The sequence below is a fragment of the Balaenoptera physalus genome (assembly GCF_965194825.1).
Source record: "Balaenoptera physalus genome assembly, chromosome: 9".
Lineage (NCBI taxonomy): Eukaryota > Metazoa > Chordata > Mammalia > Artiodactyla > Balaenopteridae > Balaenoptera > Balaenoptera physalus.
The window spans coordinates 48707057-48732174 of record NC_138888.1 but is presented as its reverse complement, the minus strand read 5'-3'; the positions used below and the strand labels follow the sequence as shown (position 1 = coordinate 48732174).

The following is a 25118-nucleotide window of genomic DNA, read 5'->3' as shown; positions in this document are numbered from 1 at the left end:
AGATCTGTCCTCAATATATGCTGGTATAGTGATGTGTCACCAATTCTCCTAAAAATAGGTTGAATAGAAATCTTAATAAATACAATAAAATAACATTATGGTGTTCTTCTGAATAGCTTCCCCTCTTTCTCCTCACCCTGTCTTCCCATCACATGGTTCTCCCCATTCGCCACCACCCATCAAATGGCCACTAGAGCTCCCTACTACACCTGGGCCTTCTCTTATGTCTTCTCCAGCTTAGGAGAGCACAGGTTGAATATGCACAGTTTGCCAACTACCGTAATGGAATGAATAAGTAAAGGTCATTGCTGTTTTGTTGTTTTTTTTCCTTGGCTGCACTGCGCAGCTTGCGGGTTCTCAGTTCCCCCATCAGGGATTGAACCCGGCCCACTGCACTGAAAGCCCAGAATCCTAACCACCAGGCCACTGGGGAACTCCTTATTGCTGTTTTTAAAAACTGTCTATTTTTGGTATTTGTAATCAAAAGCATTCGTTCATTCAAAACATCTTCTTGAACTCCTACCACGTGCCATTTCCTCTTCTAAGCACTGGAGACACAGCCATGAATAGAATGTGGAAGTAATACATATTGTTGAAAACTGGGAGAGCATAGAAAAGTATTAAGAAAAGATAAACTTTCCACTAACTCACCACTGAAACATAACTGCTAGTAACATCTTGGTGCCCTGTCTTTTTCCAAGCATACATATTGTTCCTCCCTGCTCTTTTGAATAAAATTTACAACTTTGGACTTATATAGTACATTTTTTTCTTTAAAAATTCTTTCTTCTTATAAAAATAAATCATAGCAGATGCTCAGTAAGTATTTGTTGAATGAAAGAATTAATTATAGAAACAGTAAATTACAGAGAAGCAAAAAATTAAAAATGAAAGTCATCAATAATATCACTACTAAGAGATAGCATCACTACTAATAGTTTGGGTTGTTCAGCATGGTTTTGAATAATCAACATATTTTTATAACATCACTCCACAATGATTATTTTGTAAATGACAACTTTCTCTTTTTTCCTAATTACAAAAGCAACATGCCATTGTAGATATTTTGGAAAATACTGAAAACTACAAAAGGAAAAACCAAAAGTTATTTGTAGTCCCACTGCGCTGAGACTACTGCTATTAATATTCTCCAATCTTCTTGGAAATTTTTTTCCAATCTTTTTTTTTTGAGCAGTACAGTAGGTTAGTTAAGAGCCTGGGCAAGTTACTCAGCCTCTCTGAGCCTCAGATTCTTCATCTGTAAAATGATACTAGTAGTACCCACTTTGTAAGATTGGTGTGAAATTTAAATGAGATAAGATACACAAACTGTTTAGTTTAACATCTGACTGACCCATTATAAGTGCTTAATATGGGAACTCTTACCACTTTGCAAGACATTTCTACATAGTTGGTCAGACTTTATACGTGAATTTTTTGTCCTCTTTTTTTAAAAGAAAGAAACAACATTCCTCAATTAAATTTAAAATTCTGAGACGATCTCAGATTTTCAGAAAAGTTGCAAGCAAAGTACAAAGATCTTTTCTCCCCTGAAATATTTGAAAGGAAGTTGTCAGTCCGATTCCTCCATCACCCCTGAATGTCATAGCTCACATTCTACAACTCAGACAGAGACATAGCTCAAACAGAGACATTCCCCTACAACTCCAGTGCAAACAGCAAAATTGAGAAATTAACATTGGTACACTGGGGTCTAATCCTCAGACTCCAGTCAAATTTCTCCATACATACCTTATAACAAAAGGATTCCAGTTCCAAACCACACCATGCAATTATTCCCCATGTCTCTCCAGTCTCCTTCAATCTGGAATAGTTCCTCCGTCTTTCCTTGACTTTAATATCCTTGACACTTTGAAGGAATATGGGCCAGTCATTTTGTAGAATGTCCCTCATATGATGTTTACTCATGATTAAGTTATGCCTATGTCTTTGTCAGGAGTACCACAGAAGTGATACCATGTTCTTATTGTATCTTATTAGGTAACATACCTGTTTTGGCTCTAACAACCTGTGCTGGACCACCTTCCTACACGGATACTCCTCTCACCCCACCTGGGCTCTGCAATATCCTCTTCACGCTGCCTCGACGCCAACATCTCGCACTAGGCGATGCCTTTGCAAGAACACTGCTCTTACCCCACGTGGGCTCTGAAACCTCCTGCCAGGCTGCCCCTCCCACCCTCAATCCTCAGCCCACCTGGGCCACCCTGCACTGAGCCATCCTCTCAGCCTGCTTTGGCTCTGACACTGAGCTAAGCCGACCCTCTGCAGGGGTGGCTCTCTTGAGCCACTTGGGCCCAACGCTGGCACCAGGTGTCCCACTCGTGGGATGCCCTCCTCACCCCACTTTTGCAGTGTTCTAATTCTTTAAAGATTTCTATTATCTATGTATATAGTATCAGTTTTTCCTCAAACTAGAGGTCTGTGTTTGTATTATTGATGATCCATCAGTAATAATGTGTTGTCATTTCAATGATGATCTAAAAAAAAACTTACATTATAAAATATAAGCATATCTGGGATGTTCGTTTTATAACCACATACTTTTAGTGTTGGTGCTTTGTGTTTAAAATTGGGTTGGTACCACGTGATTGTTAATGTGTCAATATTTAACTTTTAAATTGGTGGTAGTTTTAGACTGGCATTCCTGGCATCAAAATACGAAAACCATCTTGATTTCTGTTCAGTAAAAATTATATTGCGTTTTCTTACCAACTATAAATCTAAGACTGCTCAGTGATGAGATTTATGTCTTTATTTAATAAATTAATTTTGACTTTCCATCATAAAAATAACCATGCTACTTTAATTGTCACAGGCTGATGAAAAAAGAACTGAGCTGGCTGACTTAATACACAAATGATGCACTCATGCAAAGTGAAAGCCAAATGAATCATGGCACCGGTATAAATGAAGCTTTACAATAGTTCAAATAGAGGAAAGTAGAGAGAAAACTGAGTCATTACAGGTCTCTTGGTATCATAGGTTGAACTCAAAAGAAGCTAGGCAAAGCAGTCACTTTTTTCAGATTATTGACAGATGTGTTTGTGTGTGTGTGTTTATATGACATATCAGCTTGCAAATATTCTCCACGAAGGACTTTTGTTAGGAGCTTTTTAAAAAAATAATTATCAATATTATATTTTAGAGAAAACCATTTTTAGATGAGTTGGACCAATTAAAATAATCACCTGATGGTTTCAACTGAGTAACCTGATGGAAGGAAAAATTATGGTAATGATAATGATTGTGACTCAAAGGACTGTCCATCATGCTCAAAATCAAATATTTAGGTCAACAATTGAGACATAAAATGCATAAAAGCATCTTATGCTTTTATAATTACATGTATAAATTGTAATTAAATCCAACATTGGCTACTTAGTTTCAGCAAAATTTTACCACTTTTACACTAAATTAATGTTTCTTATTTGAATTTATCTGGTGATCTTGTTTTTATCTAGCTTGTTAAATTTGATTTCTTCTTATGGTTTGTTTTAATTGTGGTAAAAAAAAACACATAACCTAAAACTTACTGTCTTAACCATTTTTAAGTGTACAGCTTGGTAGTATTGAGTATATTCACACTGTGTGCAACAGATGTCTAGAACTTTTTCATTTTGTGTACTTACAGTTTTTAATGAGCTATAAGTATAAAGCCTAATTATATATACCTAATTATACATTGGCACATATTTAAGGAAAAAGATGATGAAAATTATTTAAGTCAGCATGGAAGGTGGTCTCAAGAGAACTTTTTCCTTTTGGGAAAAAAGGAAGAGGTTTAAGAAACACTAATCAATATGGTAATTAATTTCCAATCTAAATGTTTGTTTAGGCCCACCCCCACTTTTCTCCCTGGCTGGATAGTTCACAGTGGGCTGTGAGGAGAAGGCAGTGATACCTCATTTCTTGGAAAAGCAGAGCCAGGGGCGAGCATAGCAGTTTTCCCAACCTGAATTCAAAACTTCCTTTTAAGTAATAGGTATAATATGAACACAATACTGCCTTTCAAATTACTTTTCAAAATAGTTTCAAATCCATTATCCTATATTTGAGGCCCCATTGTAAATCTCTAAAGTTAGTTTCCTTTAAAGTCAAACCTCATTGCCAAGTTTGATATGTTATAACTCTAACCATCCAAGCCAGTGCTGCTGGAGTTTTGCTCCTTAGCAAGACGCTGGAGGGAAGAAGGCTGTCTCCAGGTGCTGAGATTGTTCTGAGTCTGCTATGGCCTCTTGCAGGCCTTATTAAGAAAACAAACCATGCTGAGTAGTTTCTCTGAAAAACTAGATGGAAGTTTTCAGCTTAAAAGCTCATATGCTGACCTCTCCTAAGGCTTCATTTTTAAAATGAAAGTTTTTTGTTGTTGTTAGGATTTGCTATTTGACTTTTTAGAAATAAGAAAATATCCAAAGTTCCCACAAATAATCATTAATTATGAGGTGGAAAGCAAGAAGGAAAGGGCAAGAAAGGAAGGAAAATTTATTATTTACTATGTGCCAGGCACTATTCTAGAAGCTTTATATCACCCATCTTACCTTATCCTGACAACCCCCCTAGGAGTTGGTTCTGTTGTCCCCATTTCAATGGCTGAGACTCTGAGAGGTAAAGTAACTTGCCAAAGATCACACAGCTTGTTAGCGAACAGGGATTCAAACTCAGGTTTGTTTGATTACCACTCACTCAAGTACGAAACATGTCAAGACACATCACAGATCAGCTTGGTCAGTTTTCTGCCACAGATTTTGTCTGGGGAAACTGCACCATGCCGATACCCATTCATGGAGAAAGTCTCTCTGCCCATTCCAGCACATTATCATTCTCTGCTCTCTCGCTCAGTTACTTGTGTATTTAGCTGACAGACTCAACTTCGAACACTCCCCAGACCCTACCCAACAGAGTGCAGAAATCCCTTTGCTCTCTCGCAGCTGATCCCAGCACCAGCTAGGTTTCTGCTCCCCCAGATGTGGAGGCTGCAGTGTAAAAAGCACTTCCTCACCTTGCCACTACAGTATTGTCTGCAGTATTGTCTGGCACTTCTTGAGGCACGGGTCTAAGCTGCTCTTTAGAGAGGCCTGATGTATGCCCTGTGGGCTGCACTGTCATTTACTGGTTTAATATGCACACTCTGTGATGCATTTTTATACTTCCCCATTTCTTAAATTCCATCTCCTAACTCAGATCTCATTTACATGGTGATTTATAGGGCCTGAATATTATAATCTAAAAGGTGTATGCGGAGAGGTGTGAGCACATCTTCTATTTATTAGGAAAAGCCTCCAATCATCTGCTTCTTTGAAAATCTGACCTTGAAACTGCATAAATGAGAGCTCAGTCCCCGATCATAGTGAGGAGCAGGGAAAAGGGACCAGCTGGCCCATTTGCTTAGCATCTACTGTACGCTGCCTTGGGTAATCTCTTTTCACATGATGGCCTCTCTCCCCAGTTAGATTTTAAATAATTGGAGGGCAAGAGCATGTATCACTGATCGTTGTGCCAATCATAAGCCCCTTGCACATAGTAGGCATTTAGTAAATAACTGGATGTTGGTTGCTGATCTGTGACTCACTGCTGCTTAAACCTCCCCATTCCCCACCACACCCCTGACCTTTCTGGTTTAGCTTTTACATGACAGTTTCATTAGAAATGGTAGCAGGAGCTTCCCTGGTGGCGCAGTGGTTGAGAGTCTGCCTGCCAATGCAGGGGACACGGGTTCGAGCCCTGGTCTGGGAAGATCCCACATGCCGCGGAGCAAATGGGCCCGTAAGCCACAACTACTGAGCCTGCGCGTCTGGAGCCTGTGCTCCGCAACAAGAGGCTGCGACAGTGAGAGGCCCGCGCACCGCGATGAAGAGTGACCCCCGCTTGCCACAACTAGAGAAAGCCCTCGCACAGAAACGAAGACCCAACACAGCCAAAAATAAATAAATAAATAAATAAATAAATTAAAAAAAAAAAAAAGAAATGGTAGCAGGATGGAACCAGAACTTTCATGCTCACACTGGGGTATCAGAGACTTCTGCTTCACGTGTCTTTTCAAAGAATAAGTATAGGCTGGTATCCAAAGACCTAGTTCAGAATCTTGAATTTTAAAAACTTGACTGTGGGAAGGCCCTGCCCACTCACTTTGGAATGCCCCCCCCCTTAAGCATACTACACAGCATGGTTTAGTGCCTGGACTTGGTGACACCACTTTGCCTGGGAGGGCTAGTGCATGAGACCCTTTCCACACTGACACCACAGCTTAAATTCATTCTTCAGGCAGCCATTATTTTTTCTTATTAGGGTCAAAGATAAGGTGATGTGTGGAAGGGCAGCCGGGGCATCGTCTGGGGGGACAGGACTCTACAAGAGGGGCAGGAGCTGATGCTGGGCATCTCGTTGGAGGAGAGAAGGAGCCCATACGGAAGCAGGGGATGGGGTTCAGGTGCTGTGGAGCATTAACTGCTGCCTGAGAGTTCTGCACTCAGCTGGCTGGCCCTGACTGCACAGTTCTCCTCCGGCTGGCTGTTTTGCCCAAACCTAGTTTAGAATTGTCCGTGTTCTAGGAACCTCTTATGAATGAGCATCTTGCTTTGAAAATCAATCTGAAGCCAGAGTGGAAGTTTTCTTTTAGTCACAAAGTGAAAGCAAAGAAAATAGGACTATCCTGCTGTATTATTTTTGGCCTTGTAACAGTACAAAGTCAACTTTTCTTTCTGACTCAGGAGCGTTTTATAAAATCTCCACATTTTGTGTACATTTCAGACACGAGAATCTGCCACCCCAGACCCCATTTGAGAGGGATGATTTAAAGCTCAGGGAAACAGCAGCTCTCTGCAAGTTTCTGAGTAACTGAACTTTGTTATAACAACAGATTGGAAGATAGAATCTGTTAATCTCTAAACTCAAGGAACCCTTGACCCCTATCCCGGATAACACAGGATGCTGAAAATTGGTCGGGTCCCTGACTCACCTTCTCACATTTCTCCTCCCAATGGAAGAATGCAGCTTTTGACCACCGTGCCAGCATGAGAGCTGGGCCTCCCTGTCACGCCTCAATGAATGCGTGACCAGGTGGATTTCTGTGCCGGGCGTCGCCTGGAAGGTGGCAAAAGCCAGACAGGTACCTGTGGCCCAGCTGCTGCTCAGCTACGAGGCTGGCAGCCAAGCCGAGCGCCAGCTTTTCGAAAGCAGCCCTTTTGATAACACGGATTCCATTTCCCTCACCAGAGCCTTGGGCTGATTGAGCAACAGCCAGCTTCTCTGGGTAACAGAGGAGGGGAAAGTAATCCAAACACAGGTTTTATTATAAAAACCTGGGAGTGAGAGAAGTATATTTATTCTGTAAGATAACACACCTGCTCAGTGCCCGGGAGGCTCATTTCCATCAGTTGCCATGGCAAACTCGTTATACTTCAAGGCCATGTGGCTTTGTTTCCTTTTGAGAGCTGGTCCTTGTCCTACCTTTTCTAACAACTGCAACACAATGACATGGAGGCCTGCGACAGCATAATTGATTTCTCCTTCCCTCTATCAACGGTTCACATTTGTTCGGCACAGGACCGAGCCTGCCTCTTCCTTTGAACTCCTGGCTAACCATGAAGGCATGCTTCAGAGAGCCGTCCTCATTAACATTCCAGGTCTCCCTTCCCTGTCAGCGATAAACAAGCCCCGCATCCACGGCCTCCTTCCTTCCAGCTTTACAAATCAGTGGCTCAGTTCCATGTTTCGCTGCAGATCCAGGTGCCCAGGCGCACAATGCGGGGCTAAGAAGCACGCGGGAGAGACTAAAAATAGAACAGCAGTTTTGGACGCATACCAGAGCAGCTACTTCATCTCAACTTGCTTTGCACACTAAGCCTAATGGGATCCATCAGGCATGAGTTCTCTCACTCTCGCCGCCCTCCCTCTCCCACTCTCTCTCCCTCCCTCCCCCCACCTGCCATCTACCGTTGTCAGCACCTTCCTGGTGAAGGGAGCAAAGGAGGTCAGGCCAGGGACAAGAAGTGTGTGCCCTCCTGGTCTTAGTTTACGAGTCCTGGGAGATCTGGGGGCTGCAATTACTCCTTCCGTACAAGCGTTTCTAGAAAAGAGCAGGCAGGTCCAGAACATGGTCACCTTTGCCCAGGTACACTTCGCTCCTCCAAGACTTTCATTGTTTAGCAAAGGCTCAACTATCACTTCCTACACACTGCAGTAAGTGTGACCTAGCCCCAAACTCAGAAGTTACTTGGGCAGTTAAATAGAGAACTAAACTACACTATAGCGTTCCTCTTACAGGTCCCACCTGCTTGGCTTGAGGCTAAAGATTTGGGAGCAAATGCACCATCACAGATGGTGGGGCTGTGGCTCACGTGGGCGGGTGGGCAGCACGTGACTGCCCAGGGTCTGTGAAAGCCTCCCACCAGCGATTCTATCTGAAAAGCCTTTTGCAATAGAAAATGGAACAAATCAGTATGAAGTTAGGAACATGCTGTCCTGCCTGGGCACCAGGCCTCCCCAGTGCCAGCTGTATTGAATGAGCGAGGCTCCTTTGTGTTGTTGATGTGTCTCCCTTCTTGCAGCCTCCCTCCACCCAAAGGAGAGTTAGCCAGACCCACACATTCCTCATGAAGGGTAATGCAGGTGTTCCAAACAGCTAAGTATTACTCCAAGGAGTACCACTCATGTAGAATTAGGAGAGGGAGGGAGGAAAAACAGAAAAGAAGAAGAGAGAGGGAAAGATGACTATCACAGTGTTAAAAAATAAAAGCCTTTTCATTGTTGTTGTTTTGGAGATTGGCCAGATACAACGAAAAGAAATCAATCTACTGGCGGGTTTTGTCTGTAAGTTTCTGGAAGGTGTCAAGATCTTTTCAATTGTGCCTTGGTTTCATAGAATAGCAGGATAAAATAAACATGCCAAACTACTTCAAGAAAAGTCACCCTCCGTACAGCAATAATTAACCCCCCAAAGAATTTCCCACAGAACAAGTTGCAACGTGATCGTTTAATCCTCCAGTCGCCAGAGGACAGAGGTGCATCTTCCCTCAGCCTTCTCCTATGTTCATGAGGCTCAGTTTACCTCCAGGAGATACTGGGTCATTTGTTGAATAAATCTACCATCAAAACCTAGAAAGTTTTCTAGGTTCACCGAATAAATGTCTGTAGACTGGAAGCCAGGGTGTTCTAGCCCAAGGGTGAGCTTAGCAGAGCCATGGTGCCTCTGCACCTCACTTTTCTCATGCCTAAAGCAAAACTGCAGAGGTGCATGATTTCTAGGGTCCTTTCCAGACTGAAGATTCCCCGGCGGAAATAAATGATATGGGAATTAAATTTTTGTTGGTGATTTCATTCATCCTTTCTCGTTCTGGTGGTGGTTTATTTGGTTGGTGGGCCCTTATAGAACGATGTAGCTTGAAAAATACTGCATAATTCTTCAGGGGGAGAGGCATTTCTTCTTTGTGGCATTTTCCCACAGTCTAACCTTCCTTCTCTTTCATTTGCCACTAGGAGGTGGGTCTCACTGATTCTTCTTGGTTCATTAAGAAGAAACAGAAAGATCGTGTGTTTTGAGAGACTCTTTCTGGATCATTTCCCAGTGGTCACAGGACTTTGCAATTCATTTGGCAAAGGTGATGGTGACAATGGGGCATTTGGCAAAGTGGCTGAGGTGGCAGATGAAGTGACTGAGGTTAAGAAGGCTCCTGGCAAAACATCATGAAACAAGGTCCGGAATGTTCGAAACGGAGGACCTGCCTCCCTCGCAGACACGGCTCCGAGAAGAGCTCAGTCTTTAAACAGGTGATTTGTTTAATAGGAAGCAAAGAAAAAGGGTATCAACAACAATTCTGGGGGTCACTGAGCCGAGAAAGAGCTAGTCTAATACTTTGATTGTAGCCATGAACTGAGATGCCTTTGAATGATATAGAAATTGAACTAACCAGGCAGATATTCTGAAACCAGTCACTGAAATTAAAAATCACGTTTTAAGTTTTCAGTTAGTCACTAAATATCAGACAAGACTCTAGCCTTGCACTCCGCACATGTCACCCCTAACATCAGTTTAGGTCTGAATAAAGCTTTGAGGCTAAGAGGTTATTTTTACTGAGTCAGCCCTAGCCCACTTCCATCCCCTGCATACCTGTAGATGAATGCAAGAGGACCAGGGTAAATTCCCTCATCGTTTACCTCGGGGAGGAATAGTGGCTGAGGGTTCAGGACAGGCCTCCGAAGTGAGGAAGGGGTAATAACATCACATCATTAAACCTCCACACACTAGAAACATTTCAGAGTAATCATTGCTGATGCCATTTTTGTACAGCTGTGTGTAGAATCTTTAATGATGGTGTCACCTCCAAAAAAAAACAATAAAAAGAGAGGAGGAAGCCTTGATGTTTGTGTCTGGGGTGTTTTCCAGGCATTTTGAGTTAACTAAACAAGCACATCAGTTTTACCAGGTCCCAAATGCTATGACACTAAAGGTACTCGTCATAGAGTCTTACAAATGAGGACTTTGGGTATACTAGCTTTTCTTTTCTTTTCCTAGTTTTAAAAACAAAGACATTCACTGTACCCAGCAGACATCTAGGTTATAATGTAAAGAAAACCAGTGTTCTTTGCAATTCCTCAGCAAAGTTTCTTATTTATAGTTGATAAGTACTCGTCTTCCTAAGAACTATGATTTTATTTAGAATCATGGTTGTGTGTGGTACAAAGTTGTTTTGTTCAAAAAATTCTACTGCAGGAATAAAGCTTTCAAGATTAAGTTAAAAGGGATTGTTTAACTCTCTGGCCTCAATCCTTTAATACAAAGTAGTCTGTTACATTTGTCTAATATTCTATTTAAGCAGCTTTATTGATGTCCTTGGAAGCACCTGCCCAGATAAATTAATATCTATCTATGTCCTTTGAGATAAGTGAAACACAATTTTACAAAAGAGTAAATATTTTATTATTTGTACATGAATCAGTTTGGTCTGAAGACACACAGCATCTGGCTAACTCAGAAAAGTAGCCCAAAGCGATGGGAGAGTGTTTGTGGTCGTTGACATTTATTGCAACGTCACTGGTATTGTCTACTTGCTAAGTGCTGAGAGCCCATTCTGGACACGTCAGACTCTTAGGAGGAACCTGCAGTGGGCTTAAGAAGCAGGGAATGCAGAGCATCCATGGCCTCTGTTTCAAAGACAAGGTCCTTTGAGGTCTGGGGTGACCGGGAGGAAGAGGACCCTGCAGAACAGGTTTTCTGGGGTGGGAGGGCCCCTCAGGGAGGGACTGAAAACAACAGCCCTGAACGCTGCCACACAGCCTCAGCCAGAAGAGTGCCCCTCAGAACAGGGGCCCAAACGTGGCACGGCCCCCGAGATCTGGGGATGGAGGGAGTCACAGGGGAACCACCTGAAGTGTGGGCAGAGGCCCTCGGGGGGGAGCCACATACTCTTCCTCTCTGAGCAGCCGCAGCAGGATATTTTTTTTATTCTTCGGCCAGCTGTAGATGTGAGTGTTCTGAAGCCAGGTGGGCACGTGCTCCTTGGGGAGAGGGAGTGACAGAAGCAAAAGCCATTAGAGGAAAAACCTGGACTCTAGATCTCAGATTCGGTTCCCAATGTTTCCTTCATGGGCGTCTCCTACTAAATTCTTCCGGGAGTCGTACTGTTCTGCTTTCGGAAGGGGTTCGAGTGTGAAATGTTCCTGGCTCCGGGTGCAAGCTGTGTAGCCTGTTATGGAAAGCACAGGTGTCCAGCATCTTCCTTCAGTCTCCCAGGCTACCTGCCCTTTGCATCTCAGTGTGCTTTTCACCACCCTCCCATAAAAGGGGTAGGACAGAAGTCATGCAGAGGGATGTGAATTCCCCTGTGGCTTCCGCAGAAGGGTGCCAAGGCTTTGGGCTTAATCTAATTCATTATCCTTTCGCTCCAGCAATAGGGCTGGCTCACAGAAGAAGAAGCCCACCAGATCCCAGTTATCGGGCAAAAGCAGAACCTGTAAGCCAGGGATCGTGAGGGTGCAGTTTCAGAGTGCCCTCGGGGAGTGGACATTCTGTTGGGGAAAGGAAGACAATGAATAGGTAAAATATATAGTGGGTTCAATGGTAATGCAGACTGTGGAGAAAAATAAAACAGAGAGAAGGGGTAGGGAGTGCTGGGCAGGGATGAAAGATCTGCAGTTTTAAATAGGGTGTGAGGGAGAGGTCTCACTGAGAAAACAAGCAAAGACGTGACAGAGTAGAGGGAGCAAGCTTTGTAGATGTCTGGTTCCGGGCGGATAGGAGAGCCAGTGCAAAGGCCCTGTGGTGGAAGCATGCTTGCCAGTGCGGCCAGAGAAGAGTGAATGAAAGAGAGTAGGGGAGGGGTTTTGGAAGTAGAGGGGGCTGTATCAGATAGGACCTCATAGATTTTTCACTGAGTAGATAGGACTCCTTTGGGGATTGCAGGATGAGCTTAGACGCAGCACCTGCTGTAGGTCAGGCGCCAGTGCTGGGTATTGAGGATGCCCAAATGAAAAAGACACAATTACTGCCTTGAGGAGTTCACAGTCTTACGATGGAGTCAAAATGTAACTATTTTCTAGGCCATGGCATGCCAAGTGGAGCAGTCTGCCCTGAGAGCCGGTAACAAGGGGACTGTTTGAAGAAGTTTAAAAAACATTAACAAACCCAACTAAAAGCTGGTCTGCTTTTTTCTATCACCATAACGCTCCAGTAATTCTAAACAATTACTCCCAACAGCCACAGCCCCAGCCACGCACCACTGACTCAAGGTACTATAATTAAGAGCTCTCAAGAGAGGGACTATTCAGTACCTCGGCACGGGGGAGGAGCCGTCAGGAGAGGCTAGAGGGATTGGGTGCTATGGGGATAAGCGAGAGTTCGCTGGACAGACAACCAAGGAAGGGCACTGCAGAGCAGTGGGAGCACAAGTACGAAGGCACAGAAACATGAAGAGTGGGGCGTGTGTGAGGGCAAGCTGACACAGGCCACCGTGCCCAGAGCGTAGTGTCATCTGTGCACACGGTGGCACGAGGGAAGGCCAGGCAAGCGGCACAGCCCTCTTCTGAAGGGCCAAGCACGTCATACTAAGGAAGACGGATGTGATCTTGTAGTCAGTAGGAAACCACCACAAAATTTCTAAGCTGGACAGAGACAGATCAGATCTACATTTCGGATGTTCTTGTTTGATGGCAGGACAGAGGATGGCTTGTACCAGGTCAAAGCGGACACAGGGAGACCAGGAAGAACATGTTGCAGTGAAAGCAGTCAGAGCCGCCTGGGCGAGGGATGGAAAGCACACTGTTGGCAGGCTGTGAACTGCGCAACCCCAGGGGTCCCGTTCCCATAAATGGAACCCTCCCTCACCCAGGGCAGAAGTCTCAGTGCAGTCCTGACATCTAGGGATCTTCCAGGGTGGGGCTGGGCCTGAGCTCAGGGTGCTGTGGTCTGGCTCCCAAGATGTTTACTACACTGCTGCCTTTGCTTCTCCAAGCCTGGCTTGGGGCCTCAGATGGTTTTGCCCCCGTTCTCCAAATCTGCTGGCCTGCCCTTCCAGTGATAAAACCCTCATATGACCCACAGCAAAGTTCCCTTCGGTAACTGTATGGGTTTAATTCCCGCATTCTACAGCTTTGAGAGCTGAACTATGTGCAACAAAACATTTCCTTGGAACAGCCTACAAAAAATGCACACATCTTGACTTTTATGTGCAAGAGATAAGAAGTATCAGATGAACAGTCTCTTTTCCTCTCATGAGTTAAAACACAAACTACTTCTTTGTGTGTGATGGCTGCTTGAACAATTAGGAGGGTCTATCAGGTAAAGCTCTGAAACCTTCCTGACTCATGCTGGTCAACTGAGTGCTGCAACCTGTTGATCTTTCTGGCAACACTGCTATCTCGAAGGATGGATAAAGAGCTGACAAGCTTTTCCACTTAAAATCCCAGATAACAAACAAACCGTTTGTTTGTTTACCTTCTTAGCATTTGGGAAGAGCACAGGGATGAATCTGAAGTTCATACTTCCTTGTTTTATGAACTCAATCTGCATCTGGAAGAGAACACACTTGAAGGATTAATTTCAGGAATGAGGATGAGAAGTTAATGGTACCTACGATCATGCAAGCCCGCACAGGATTTTTATTCTGATTTCCTTCAGTGCCGCACACTCATAATCTTAAACTCTCCATCACACGTGTATGCCATTTGCTCATTCATCCGTCGTGTATCGAAGGCCTATTGAAAGTCATGCTCTGTGGTCAGGGGGCCCGGCCGGCACCACCACCTTCCCCACCATGCTGTGAAGGCAGGCCCCGCACCCCGGTGCCCTGGTTGTGCTCGCACTGGACTCTCCATCTTGTGCATATCTTTAACAACAGCTTCTGTCTCTCCCCAATCTTCTAAAGACACTCTCTTTATCTTCTCATGCCATGGGTCCCTTTGATAGTCTGGTAAGGACCCCTTCTCCAAATAAAATACGTAAGAAAATAAAACACCTAAGAGAACAAGAAAGAATAGAATATCTAAGAAAATAAAGGAAATACTGTTACTGTTATTGAAAACCACTTGTCAAATATTTTTAAAATATGTAAAAAACCTATTTGAGATTAAAAAAAAAAAAGTCATGCTCTGTGCTGGACTTGGGGTTTCAAGGACTAGGATACTTTACAGGGTGTGCTGAGCTGCCTCATAGCAGTTCACAGAAGCCACTCACGTGCATCTCTTCCCAATTCTGTGTTCAGTGACTTCACATTGGTAGCTTGAAATTGGCCATGTGAGAGTATTTGTACCATGGAAATGGGCAAATGTTACAAATCAGGATCCTTTTTTTTTTTTGAGAACCAGTTTACCAGACACCATGGATATAATTCCTATCCTCACAAAGCCAGCAGTTTAATAAGCAGGCAGAAAGGAAAACTACCGACCACAGTGCAGTGTGAAAGGTATGAACAAATCACTGTGGAAGCCCAGTGGGGGCCATCCTTTTCTACACCAGTGGCTTGAAGGAGTTACAAGGGAGTTGTCATTTGGATACTAAAAGAAAATAAGAATTTGGTCAGGCAGGGAAAATGGGGGGAGGGGAAGAACATTCTCAGCAGAGGAAACAGCATGAGCAAATGTCTGGAGGTGTGAAGGAATGTTTGTGGGGTTGGGACCAGCTAGTAATGCGTTGAGGCCGGAGCACAGGAGGGCAAGGGAGGCCGAGGGAGGCCGAGGGAGGCCGAGGGAGGCGAGGCTAGGAGGTCAATGAGAAAAGCTCCATCTGCCAAGCTTTAGGTTTCCCACACTACTTCCAATTTGCTCTGACACATTGGTGGCCCCACAAAATTTAGCTGCCAAGAACTCTATCAAAACCAGAATTTTCAATGTGAGAGGAGTTAAGAGTCTTCCAAATCCTGTAACCAGAACAAAGCTTTCAGTCATCTGATGACAAAGGAGATGAGGAATTATGTGTTCCCAACTATCTCATCTTCCAACTGATTTTTATAACTGAGAAGTCTTCACCATGCATGGGAATAAAAACAGAACAGAGAAGAAAGTGACAGTGGTGATGACTGAAATCACCATAGAAACAGCCTCATAAACACTCACTCTTACACTCACACACACACACACACACACACACACACACAGAGTCACAACACACACAAACCGTCCATGAGGTGTTTTCTCAGAGCCATCTCACATTAAAAATCAGAAGATGACACCAAAGGCATATTTTAAAATGGCCCGAGTGAGGTGCAACTAAAAGCACCAACCACATGAGTACAAACAAGTGAGAGGAAGGGTGTAGAGCTTGTAAGTTAAAAGTGAAGAACTGGATTTAGTCCCTGACTTCCAGGACACTGCATACTGTACAATTTTGCTTGTCCATTAGGCTACCTCGGCGCGGTGCGTTTTTATTATCTCTTATGTTTCCAGAGATGGGCCTTCTGGGAGCCGTTGGCTCTATGATGCAGTTACTTATGGGTACCTCTTCGCTCCCTCTGTCCTGGAGTTTCCTGCTGCCTGGAGGGGACCAGGAAGTCAGCCAAGTGGGCAGGAAGGCACTTCTGCAGCTGGCCTCTTCGGCCTCTCCAGTGATGAGGAAGGGCCCGAGACATCGTTGCCCCAAGAGACCAAGTTTGGGGACAATCTGGTTCATGGCTGGGCACCGTCAGAAAAGCCCTGAGGTTCAGCTGCCTATTACTGCCTGGTGTCACCACACACCAGCAGAGCTTGACAGGACCTGGAGCCCTTCACACACAAGAGCTGTTGGCCCCGGGACGGGCAGTTCCTAGAGATGAGAGCTTCGGGGCCACGCAGACAGCCAAGGGGTAGTAGCACCCAGAGCCAGCCATGACCTTTTAGGGCAGAAAGGGTGGCTCATCTGGGCCCCACCGGGGTCTGTCAGGCTGGGTAAGAATGGAATAGGAGGGATGCTTATCTCCTGACTTCCTGACCTCACTCTCTGACCTCCCTACCTTGCCTCGGCTTTTGCTTTGGGCTGGTTCTGAGCTCAGGTAAGTGGTCGGCACTTGGTAGAAGAGGAGCCAGAGACCCTGAAGACCCAGGTGGGGAACACCCACCCAGCCAGCCTGCCTTTTTCCGGTGCTCCCGACCCACAGGACAGACCTGGATTTCAGTCCGCCTCCCCCGAGGTGAAGCTGCATGTCCTTGACCGCCTGACTGCCTCCTGCCTGGTGCTGCTTACTTATTCCGTCTGGGCCATGTCTGCTTCCTGCCCCATCTTCCTGTCTTAATCAGTGACCTTTCATGCCCATTCCAGGTGCCTTCCCACCTTGTGGAATGTTCGAGCTGAAATGGAGCTTACAAGTTCTAGTCCAGTGAGTTTCAAGCCTTTTTAAGTCTCAGAATCCTTGGTAAACCAGCCTGAGAAAGGAAGACAGCTCTGGGAGGGGTGGGAGGCCCAGAGCCCCCGGCACATATGGGCACCTGGAGGGACTCTACAGGAGAGTGTGACAGTCACAAGTCTAGTCCGGCATCCTAGTCAAGCAGGCACCGTCTCCACAGGGTCTATGCGGTCATGGAGAGCACGGAGGTTGCTTGCCCATAACACAGCCAGTTCCAAAGCTGGTGATACCTTCAGCCAGAATGTTCTGTCAGATGCTGCGTAAGTCAAACTTCCTATAAATGTCTCCCCCTGGTTTTAGTTTGACCAGGCCCCCATAGTTCAGGTGTTGCTCATATATCATGAGCTAGAACCATCCCTTCCCTTGACCGAGCATCTGATCTGTGCCATATGCTCCACAGACATTAGTTCATCCAATCTTCACAACAACGCGGTGTTAGTGACCCATTTTTTGAATAGGGACATGGAGGCACAAAGAGGTTTAAGCCTTTGGCCAGTGGTCACACAGTCTGTACAGGAGGAAGCTGGATTTGAACAGTCTCTTTGACACAACAGGCGGTGTCCTTTTGGCTGTGCTACTCTGGCTCTCTGAAAAGGCAGGGGACAGAGCAGGACACAGATGCAGGCGCCCACTCCCCTCACAGCCCTGTCTCCCGCCACCCCACCACACCCCCCAGACTTCACATTTGTTGATAAACAACCAAGCCAGCGAAGCACTGCTTTCCGGAATCTTGGAACTTAGAGATCACAGATTAATCTCCCTGTTACTGAGACGTACACTGAGTCCCAGAGATGTGGGGACTTGTCCCAGGTCCCGAAGGTAAGCGGAGCGAGAACCAACACCCGCCTCTCCTGTGGGGGTTCTTCACCCATCAGCCGGCCTTCCTCAGTTGGTCTCTGGTGAAGGACAGGCCTTCACAGAAGAAAGAGCCCGACTCCGAGGGCCCAGGGCGGCCGAGGTACTGTGGTTTCCTCACTCACCATTCGATGAATGTACTTAGTATGTAAGCCATGCTCATCCTCGTCCAGCTGCGACTCAGCACCTTCCACATCCTGTTTGTATTTGGGGCTGATTGCTACAATTATCATCACTGTCTTCTGTTAATGAGAGGGAGAAAGCATGTTTATGGAAGTGTGGAGTGTGGTCCATTCGGTGACGGCAGGCTGGAGACCGGCCAGCAGGATTGTGAGCATTCTCTGATACACTGCGGGATGGGGGGCCGGCCTCCATCCGCAGAAAGTGAAAGGCACGGCCCCAGCCCAGGCAGACTCCCGCCTCCCCTCCTCCCCTCTGTCTCCCTCCCCAGCTCCCTTCAAACACCAAGAGCGAATGGCTCCGGCTCTCCTAAATGGATGCGGTTCTGCACACCGATTTCTACAACCATCGCTAGTAAATGTCTAATGAAAACCGGAATCACTAAGTGACTCTGCATTGTGGCAAAATGGCTCTGCAACGGCAACGATGTAAACCCCCTCCCTCGGGCAGCAGGATCTAAGCGGTCAGTTACTGCACCCTTGACTGCCCTGCTTGCCGAGGAGCAGACCCTGCAGCACAAAGCAAACATCAGGCTGCAGACAAAAGGAAAAGCCTCAAAACCCCAGCCTGCCGAGACTCTGTCCCCCACCGCTCCCTCCGAAAGAGGCGGCCGACACGGACAGGCTGGCAGCAATCAATTTCTATCTTGTTAAAGCACAAAGTGTCCCAGTGGTCGGTATAGATTCTGTCAGTGGAAAACAAATCACAGGGCTGTGAGGGGGCGTCGGGGGCTGGGGGTGTGTGGGCAATGTGCTGCACGGCCTGTGAGGCTGCCCTGGAAACCTCTTCAGCCTGATCCCACAAAACATTTGGGGTGGCCTCAGATTCAATTGAATTCTGCCACTCCCACCCCACTCCCCGCCTTCATTTCCTCCTTTCCTATTCTGGTCAAAAAATTGTTTGCTGTGATTGTTATCAACCACCTGTGTCTGGTTCGACAGTTATTTCCTGCCTGTGCATGTCCAGGAGGGTGACCCCATCCTTCCTTTCCAAGTCTTTGCACGGCTGCCAACAAGGGAAGCTTTGTTGGGACTTTGTCAGCTTTGGCCTTGGTGGGTATGCCAGTGCTTCTTTCATAAAATAACTCCACAAGCTAATTGTCTTTCTCACCAGAAAACAAGTTCAGAATTTTGGAAAGTACTTACATCCCTAAGGTAGCGTTCCATCCACTTAATGATATCAATGCCTCGGATTCTATCCTCAAATATGTCAATCTACAAGAAAAAGATGTGGAAAGTGACTCTTAATGAGAAGCTCTGTCTAGATGCAAAGCAAGAGAAAGCACAGGAGGCTATATACATTTAAGACTGAAAAAGTAACTAATGCTTTTTGCAAGGAGGAGCCTGTAAATTTAAAAATCAAGATACAATTTTCTTAAAATGTTTCCTATTTCAAGATTAGTAGGCATTTGAGTATTTAGTATTTGTAATTATGTTTTAAAAATCTGAGAGACATAGTAGACCACCAGTTGCATGTAAGCCAGCAACATATGCATATATATATGTCTGTAATTTTGAAGGCAAACATGATTCTGGAGCATTTTAATCGATGTGTAGTATGTGCGTACTGAGATACAACATGGTAATTTGCTTGCATTAGCCAGGTCATTATTATGGTATTATGTCCAGTTTCGATCTATATATTTAGAAAGGATTGCATGAAACTTGAAACAAGTCCAAGAAACAGTCACAAAAACAATTACTGAGATGGTGCGGAAAAGGTTTATGATGAAAGTCAAGAAGTAGAGCTCCTGGGCCTTGAAAAGACTGGTATTAAATATCAAGCCTTCGAAGAGGAGAAAAACCAGTTACTTTCTGTTTTACAGAAGACCAAATAAGAAGGCCTTTCCTGAGCTCAGCCTTGTTCTGCAGCCAGAGAGCAGTGTGTTTGTGCACAAGGCGCTCTTGATTGGAAGAGGGATTATATACGGGAATGGGTAATACAAGGAGAGTGTCCTTGAAGAGGGGTTATTTGATTCAGCCACACTACTCCCAGATCAATTGTCCTAAATGTTATGCCGCCATTTAGGGCCCATCAAGTCAAGTCTCAGCCATGCAGCAAGCTTCTGTGCCACCCGTGATCCAGGCTTACCTCTCTTTTCCACACATGCCCTGTCTACTTTACTCCCCACATTGGTGTCCCCTGCACCCTAAAAGCACAGTGCAAGCCCCCCTGCTCTGTGAATCCTCCTCACACACTGACTTCCTTCTCCTCACCTTAATGAACTCTACCCCTTTGTGACCACTGGTGGTACTGGACACTGAACACATTATTATAGCATTCTTTCGTTTACTGAATGTCTCATTGATGTCTGTCTTATCTCTTCAACCTGGTTCTAAGCTTCCTATGGAACAAGACCCTGCCTTGTGTGCACCAAACTCAGATACATACAGTACAAATATGAGTTCAGAATGTTTTTCTTTTTAACTGATGGAACATCAAAAATGGAAAGGCTTTCCTTTTGGTTTGGATGATTCCTGCTTTAAGATGTCCGATGGCCAGTGGCTACATTAGGTAATTTGGAGAGAGCTTCTGCAGCTCTCCGAGGTTGTGCCAATTATCCATTTCTGTTCTACGAGAGAGAAGCAATGTGATGTCAGGGCTGAGAAGAGACAGGCGGCTTGGCTTTCCTCTTGGCTCCTGCCCTTCCCACTTGCATGACTTTGGAAACGTTCCCCAAACTCTCTAAGTCTTAATATTTTCATTTGTAATATGTGGTTAATAAACCTACTTCCTAGGGTGGTTGTGAGGATTAAAATGAGTTAGCGTGGAAAAGGCGCATCAAAATGCCAGACATGAAGTAAGTACTCAATAAATGGTCATTCTCATTATTACCCCAGCACCTAATTCCTTCCTTGCTATGGAGGTGGACATTCTGGGTGGCACAATGTGCTGGAGATCTTCCATGAGTCTCTCCAGATCTCTACTAAAATCCACAGCTCCTGTCAGGCCAACTTTTCCACCCAGCCACTATTATGAGCTGAATCGCCTCCCTCCAAATTCGTATGTCTCAACATATGTCTTAACCCCCAGTGCCTCAGACTGTGACTGTATTTGGAGATAGGGCCTTTAAAAGGGTGATTAAAGTAAAATGGGGTCTTATGGGTGGGCCCTGATCCAATATGACTGGTGTCCTTATAAGAGGAGATTATAAAGAAAGACCAGAGGAAAGACCGGGTGAAGACACAGGGAGAAGATGGCCATCTACAAGCCAAGGAAAACACCTCAGAATGAAAGCAACCCTGCTGACACCTTGATCTTACACTACTAGCCTCCACAACTGTGAGGAAATAAATGTCTGTTGTTTAAGCTCTCCCACCTGTGGTACTCTGTAGCGGCCCTGGCAAGCCAATACAGCACCCCCTTTAGGTTGCAGGCGTCACTGTTCCCTTGCCTCTTTAGACCTCAGGGTGGTAGGAACTCCTGCTTTTGCTAGTCCTGGGATATTGAACTATTTATTCCCTGTGGATTCCCTAAAACTCACCTAGAACTTTGGAAAATTGTCCCTTTATTAAATTACCCATTAAGTTTATTTTTCTCCACTAAGGGGATCTTGATGTATCAATATAGTAACTTAGCTGTCCAGGATGGGGCTATGGGATTCTACCACAGGTTTCATAGTGATGAGGATCAAGGACAAATTTAAACTCGGCCTAAGCAGCCCCTGATTGTTAAGGTCACAAAAACCTGTCCTCTTCTCCAGAGACAATCAGTATGCTTATTTGGAAAGGACCAAAAGTAAGATCTTTTCTGAAATGTTGACCTTATGTCTTGTAATTTGATTTTATATCATGGTTGCCACAGTGTTTCTTATCCCAGAAATGAGAAATTGAAATGTTGGTCTCTATATAGTCATATAGTTATATAGTCATGAAGTCATGAAGTGTATAAAGTCATGAAGTGTATAAAGTGTATACTTTTAACAACTTTCATGTACTTCCATTTAAAAAGAATTATAGACTGAAGAAAAAATTTGAATAAAATTCTTGTTAGAAATGCTAAATAATCTTTAAAATTGACATTTAGCTACTAAATGTCAACATTTATCCTTTATCCTTCAACATTCCTATTTGTAGATATTTCCCTTGATTTTTCACCACTCTTTAGAATTGACTGTCCCTAAATACCCAGAGGAGGTCTCCGGGAAGGAAGAGAAGCGATCTCAGCGTTTGAGGAAAGCCAGTCCTCCAAGCAGCCTCCTGTGGTTCTCTATTTATCCTAAGGAAAACTTACATGGGTTTAAGCTGAGCTTTTTCAAAGCACTGCAGGGGACTTGAGGAGCATGTGCTTCCTGAGATTTCTTAGGCTAAGATCACAGTGAACTGCAGGGCTGGGGTGTCTACCTTCCTGAACTAGCCTAGACCAGCCGAGAACCTGGCCAGGTGCCTCCCTGTCCAGAAGCATTGCTGCTGCAGCAAAGTGTGGCCCAGCAGCTTTGCACAGCGGGGCCCCAGGCTGCAGGGGCCTCCACTGCAAACCTCACAACCCAGTGCAGAACGAAAGGACCTTGTAAGATGAGTAGGTGACCTGGTGAAGCCTGCAGCCTCCTGTACCACAGGAAGCATAACCAAAGCGGGCATGATTGGTGAGGATGGGCAAAGATGTCAAGTGCAGCGAGAGCCTGGCGTTTTCTTCAGGCCGGGCGCCAGCTGCATACATGCTCAGCGATTACGCCGTTCTGGCTGTTTGGAGGCACTCGGGGTCGCTCAAAAGGCATGCAGGAAAAACATGCTGGAGACTTTGGGTAGTTTAAACTCTAGAAAATAATTACCTAAATCCATAAGCATTTAGTTCATAATCACGTAAATCAAATAACATAGCTTAAAACATCAACAGCTCTTTACAATTTTTCTTGTTTTTCTTTTCATTATACTCACTTTAACTGTTCAGTCTTCTCTTTGGATAAAATACTTACTGCAGTTTGGAAGCCATTTACCAACAAAAAGTTCACAAATTTCACCACCTCCATGGCCGTGTCCATAGAATAAGTGATAAAGACTTTCCCTAAGAGAGATTTTTCACATTTATTAGAAACTAGTCAAATTATTCTATTCTAAACCACACTTGAAAAGTGTATGCAATGTCTTTTGTCCTTTTAGACTAATGAAGGGAAGCCTCAGGATGGGAGTGGTCTAAGGGCTTCTGGCTACAGCAGGGTGAATTGCTGTCCTCAGGACATAGATCTGCAGGCCCAAAGGGGCAGGGGGGTCTGTCCAAGGGAATGCAGACTGCTCAGGGTGCATGGAAAGGAGAGAGAGTTCTGGCAGGCTGAGACAAGCAGAGGAGGTCTTCTGAAAAACCACATGATGCGTTAACAAAAAAATCCATCACCCAGAACCTGCAGGGCCTTAAGATCAGGCCACCCCTGGTATATTAGAGACACTTGGCTCTGTGCCCACAAAATACTCTCACAGCAGGCCAGGAAGTTGAGTCCTGCTAAGGGGCCACCCAGCAGCGTCCTCTTTTGATCTCATGATGCTCTCCACTGCCCTGAACTTGACAAGAGCAAGTGAGGAGAGGGAGAAAGTGGTTCTCCTCCCCCTCCTCCCCCTCCTCCCCTTCCTCCCCCTCCTCCCCCTCCTCCCCTCACTGGTGGGGGAAAGGCCAGGAAGTTGGAGTAGACTAAAGCGCAGCTCAGAAACGTTACTAAGAACTTCAGCAGCTTGAAGGAGAGAGCCCGCCTCTGGCAGGTCCAGCATCATTGACTCCCTTATTTCTCCCTGAGTCAGCCTAGAGCAGCAGATGGGATTGTGCCCATAAGCCTAACCCAGTCAGGGTGGGAACCAGTGTTTTCCCAGGCTAAAGTCTTGGGTAAATTATCTGGCTAGCGTGTTAATGTGGTAGATGAATAATCTCTCTGTGTTGGCTTTTAGTCTGGAATCAACTGGCTACATCTCAGGAAGCCCTGGGGCAGAGGGTGGAGAAGAAAGCAGGGGCTGGAGAGAACCTACTTATCTACGCTTAGGCTCTTGTTTTTTGAAGCACACCTCTCAAATGGAAGTATGTTCAATGGTCATATTGACTCATTTAAGCAGCCAGGCATATTGATGGCACTCGATTTTCTTCTCGACACCTAGTATTCAACCAATTCCTCTGTAAGAATTTTAGGACTCCCTTTATAGGTTACGGTAGGATAAATATGGTCTATAAACTGACACCCAGACTATATCCTAACATCTTCCATTCTCCAGAAATGCTCGAAATTTAAATGTCTAAGATTTTAAGAAGATTAAAACAAAAATTTTTAATAAAAAACAACAATGGATCATTGTCATAGAAATCTTTCAGAGCCTTAAACGACCAAAGAGCGTGGATTCCCCCAGTTGGAATTAACAAATGCAAAGGGCTTAATTTTAAGTTTGGTTCAAAGCAGTGCCTAGATTTGGAAAGGGCTTATTAGAATTCCAGCAAGCACAGCAGAATGTAACAATTTCACAAGTAGTGACTGTTTTCTTAAGATTTCTGGAACTTACTGTCCTGACAGACCTTAATATGAGAACATTTTGGTGATATTTCAACATTTCTGGTTCTGGCTGCAAAATGTGGAAAAAGCATCATCACCTGACACTTAGTCGAATGTTTCTTTAAATAAAAGGCTTAGTTTGCATTTGGTTGTAAAGCAGTATGGAGAATGTGAGACTGCTTTTTCCAAACAAGATTGCTTATTCCTACAGGAAATGACCTCGTTCTTGAAGGCTGCTGCTAATTTATGGTGAGACGCTAGATCCCTGGCCAATACCACATGGACATCTAATCAATCTATCCAGGGACAAATCCACTCAAGAGCATCATTTAGAAGAAGGAAAAAGCGTGGGGGTCATTTGTTGTTGGAGTACATGTTGAAGAAAATCTAGTTGTTAAGCACTTTGTGAGTATTGCAGGTAGTGTCAGAATCACTACAAACAGTCCTACAAAATGCTGGTTACTTTTCTAACAAAAAGCAAAAAAGGAAATTTCGTTTCACTGTGTAGTATGTGAGAGATATCCAAGATTATGGCTGAATAATCATCAAGTACTCTTAAAGTATAAGACCTGACAAGAAGAAGGAAAAAACAACATCGCAAACAACTTACGCAGTTCTTCTGGCAAATTGCTTGTTTTCAGAGTTCCTCTGGCTGGAGGGTTACTTGGGGGTCTAGGGATAGCAGCTGGGGATGGAGTCTGGGGACCCTGCGGTCTCAACTCTGCAGGACACTCCAAGGACTCCTCAGGAACACCAGCTCTGTGAGGTGGCTGGTTATAAAGCCGGTCCCT

General features: G+C 44.9%; 2 protein-coding genes and 1 long non-coding RNA gene across 12 annotated transcripts in view; 1 reads left to right on the top strand and 2 right to left on the bottom strand.

Annotated features, from left to right (window-relative positions):
* Positions 1-2408, top strand: part of LOC309667143 (uncharacterized protein) — a 58298-nt gene extending 55890 nt beyond the window's left edge. For all 5 annotated transcript variants that reach the window (XR_014267531.1, XR_014267532.1, XR_014267533.1 and 2 more), the window contains exon 3: positions 2002-2408. The gene's annotated coding sequence lies outside the window, so the exon portion shown is untranslated. The remainder of the gene's footprint in view (positions 1-2001) is intronic.
* LOC309667183 overlaps positions 1-25118 on the bottom strand; it is a 238789-nt gene that overhangs the window by 46399 nt on the left and 167272 nt on the right. The gene's annotated exons all lie outside the window — the stretch shown is intronic.
* The window catches only part of TRAF3IP2 (TRAF3 interacting protein 2), a 43176-nt gene continuing 28973 nt past the window's right edge, over positions 10916-25118 (bottom strand). For 2 of the 5 annotated variants that reach the window (XM_082475276.1, XM_082475275.1), the window contains exons 4-9: positions 24938-25116; positions 22780-22868; positions 19010-19078; positions 17810-17926; positions 13952-14026; positions 10916-11517 (exon numbers count right to left, since the gene is read on the bottom strand). In XM_082475276.1, the coding sequence (XP_082331402.1) occupies positions 11371-11517; positions 13952-14026; positions 17810-17926; positions 19010-19078; positions 22780-22868; positions 24938-25116 (676 nt within the window). In that variant the 3' untranslated portion in view covers positions 10916-11370. Of the gene's footprint in view, positions 11518-13951; positions 14027-14090; positions 14472-17809; positions 17927-19009; positions 19079-22741; positions 22869-24937; positions 25117-25118 lie in introns of those variants that run through there. The other 3 variants (XR_014267519.1, XM_082475277.1, XR_014267518.1) reach the window with 3 other exon arrangements.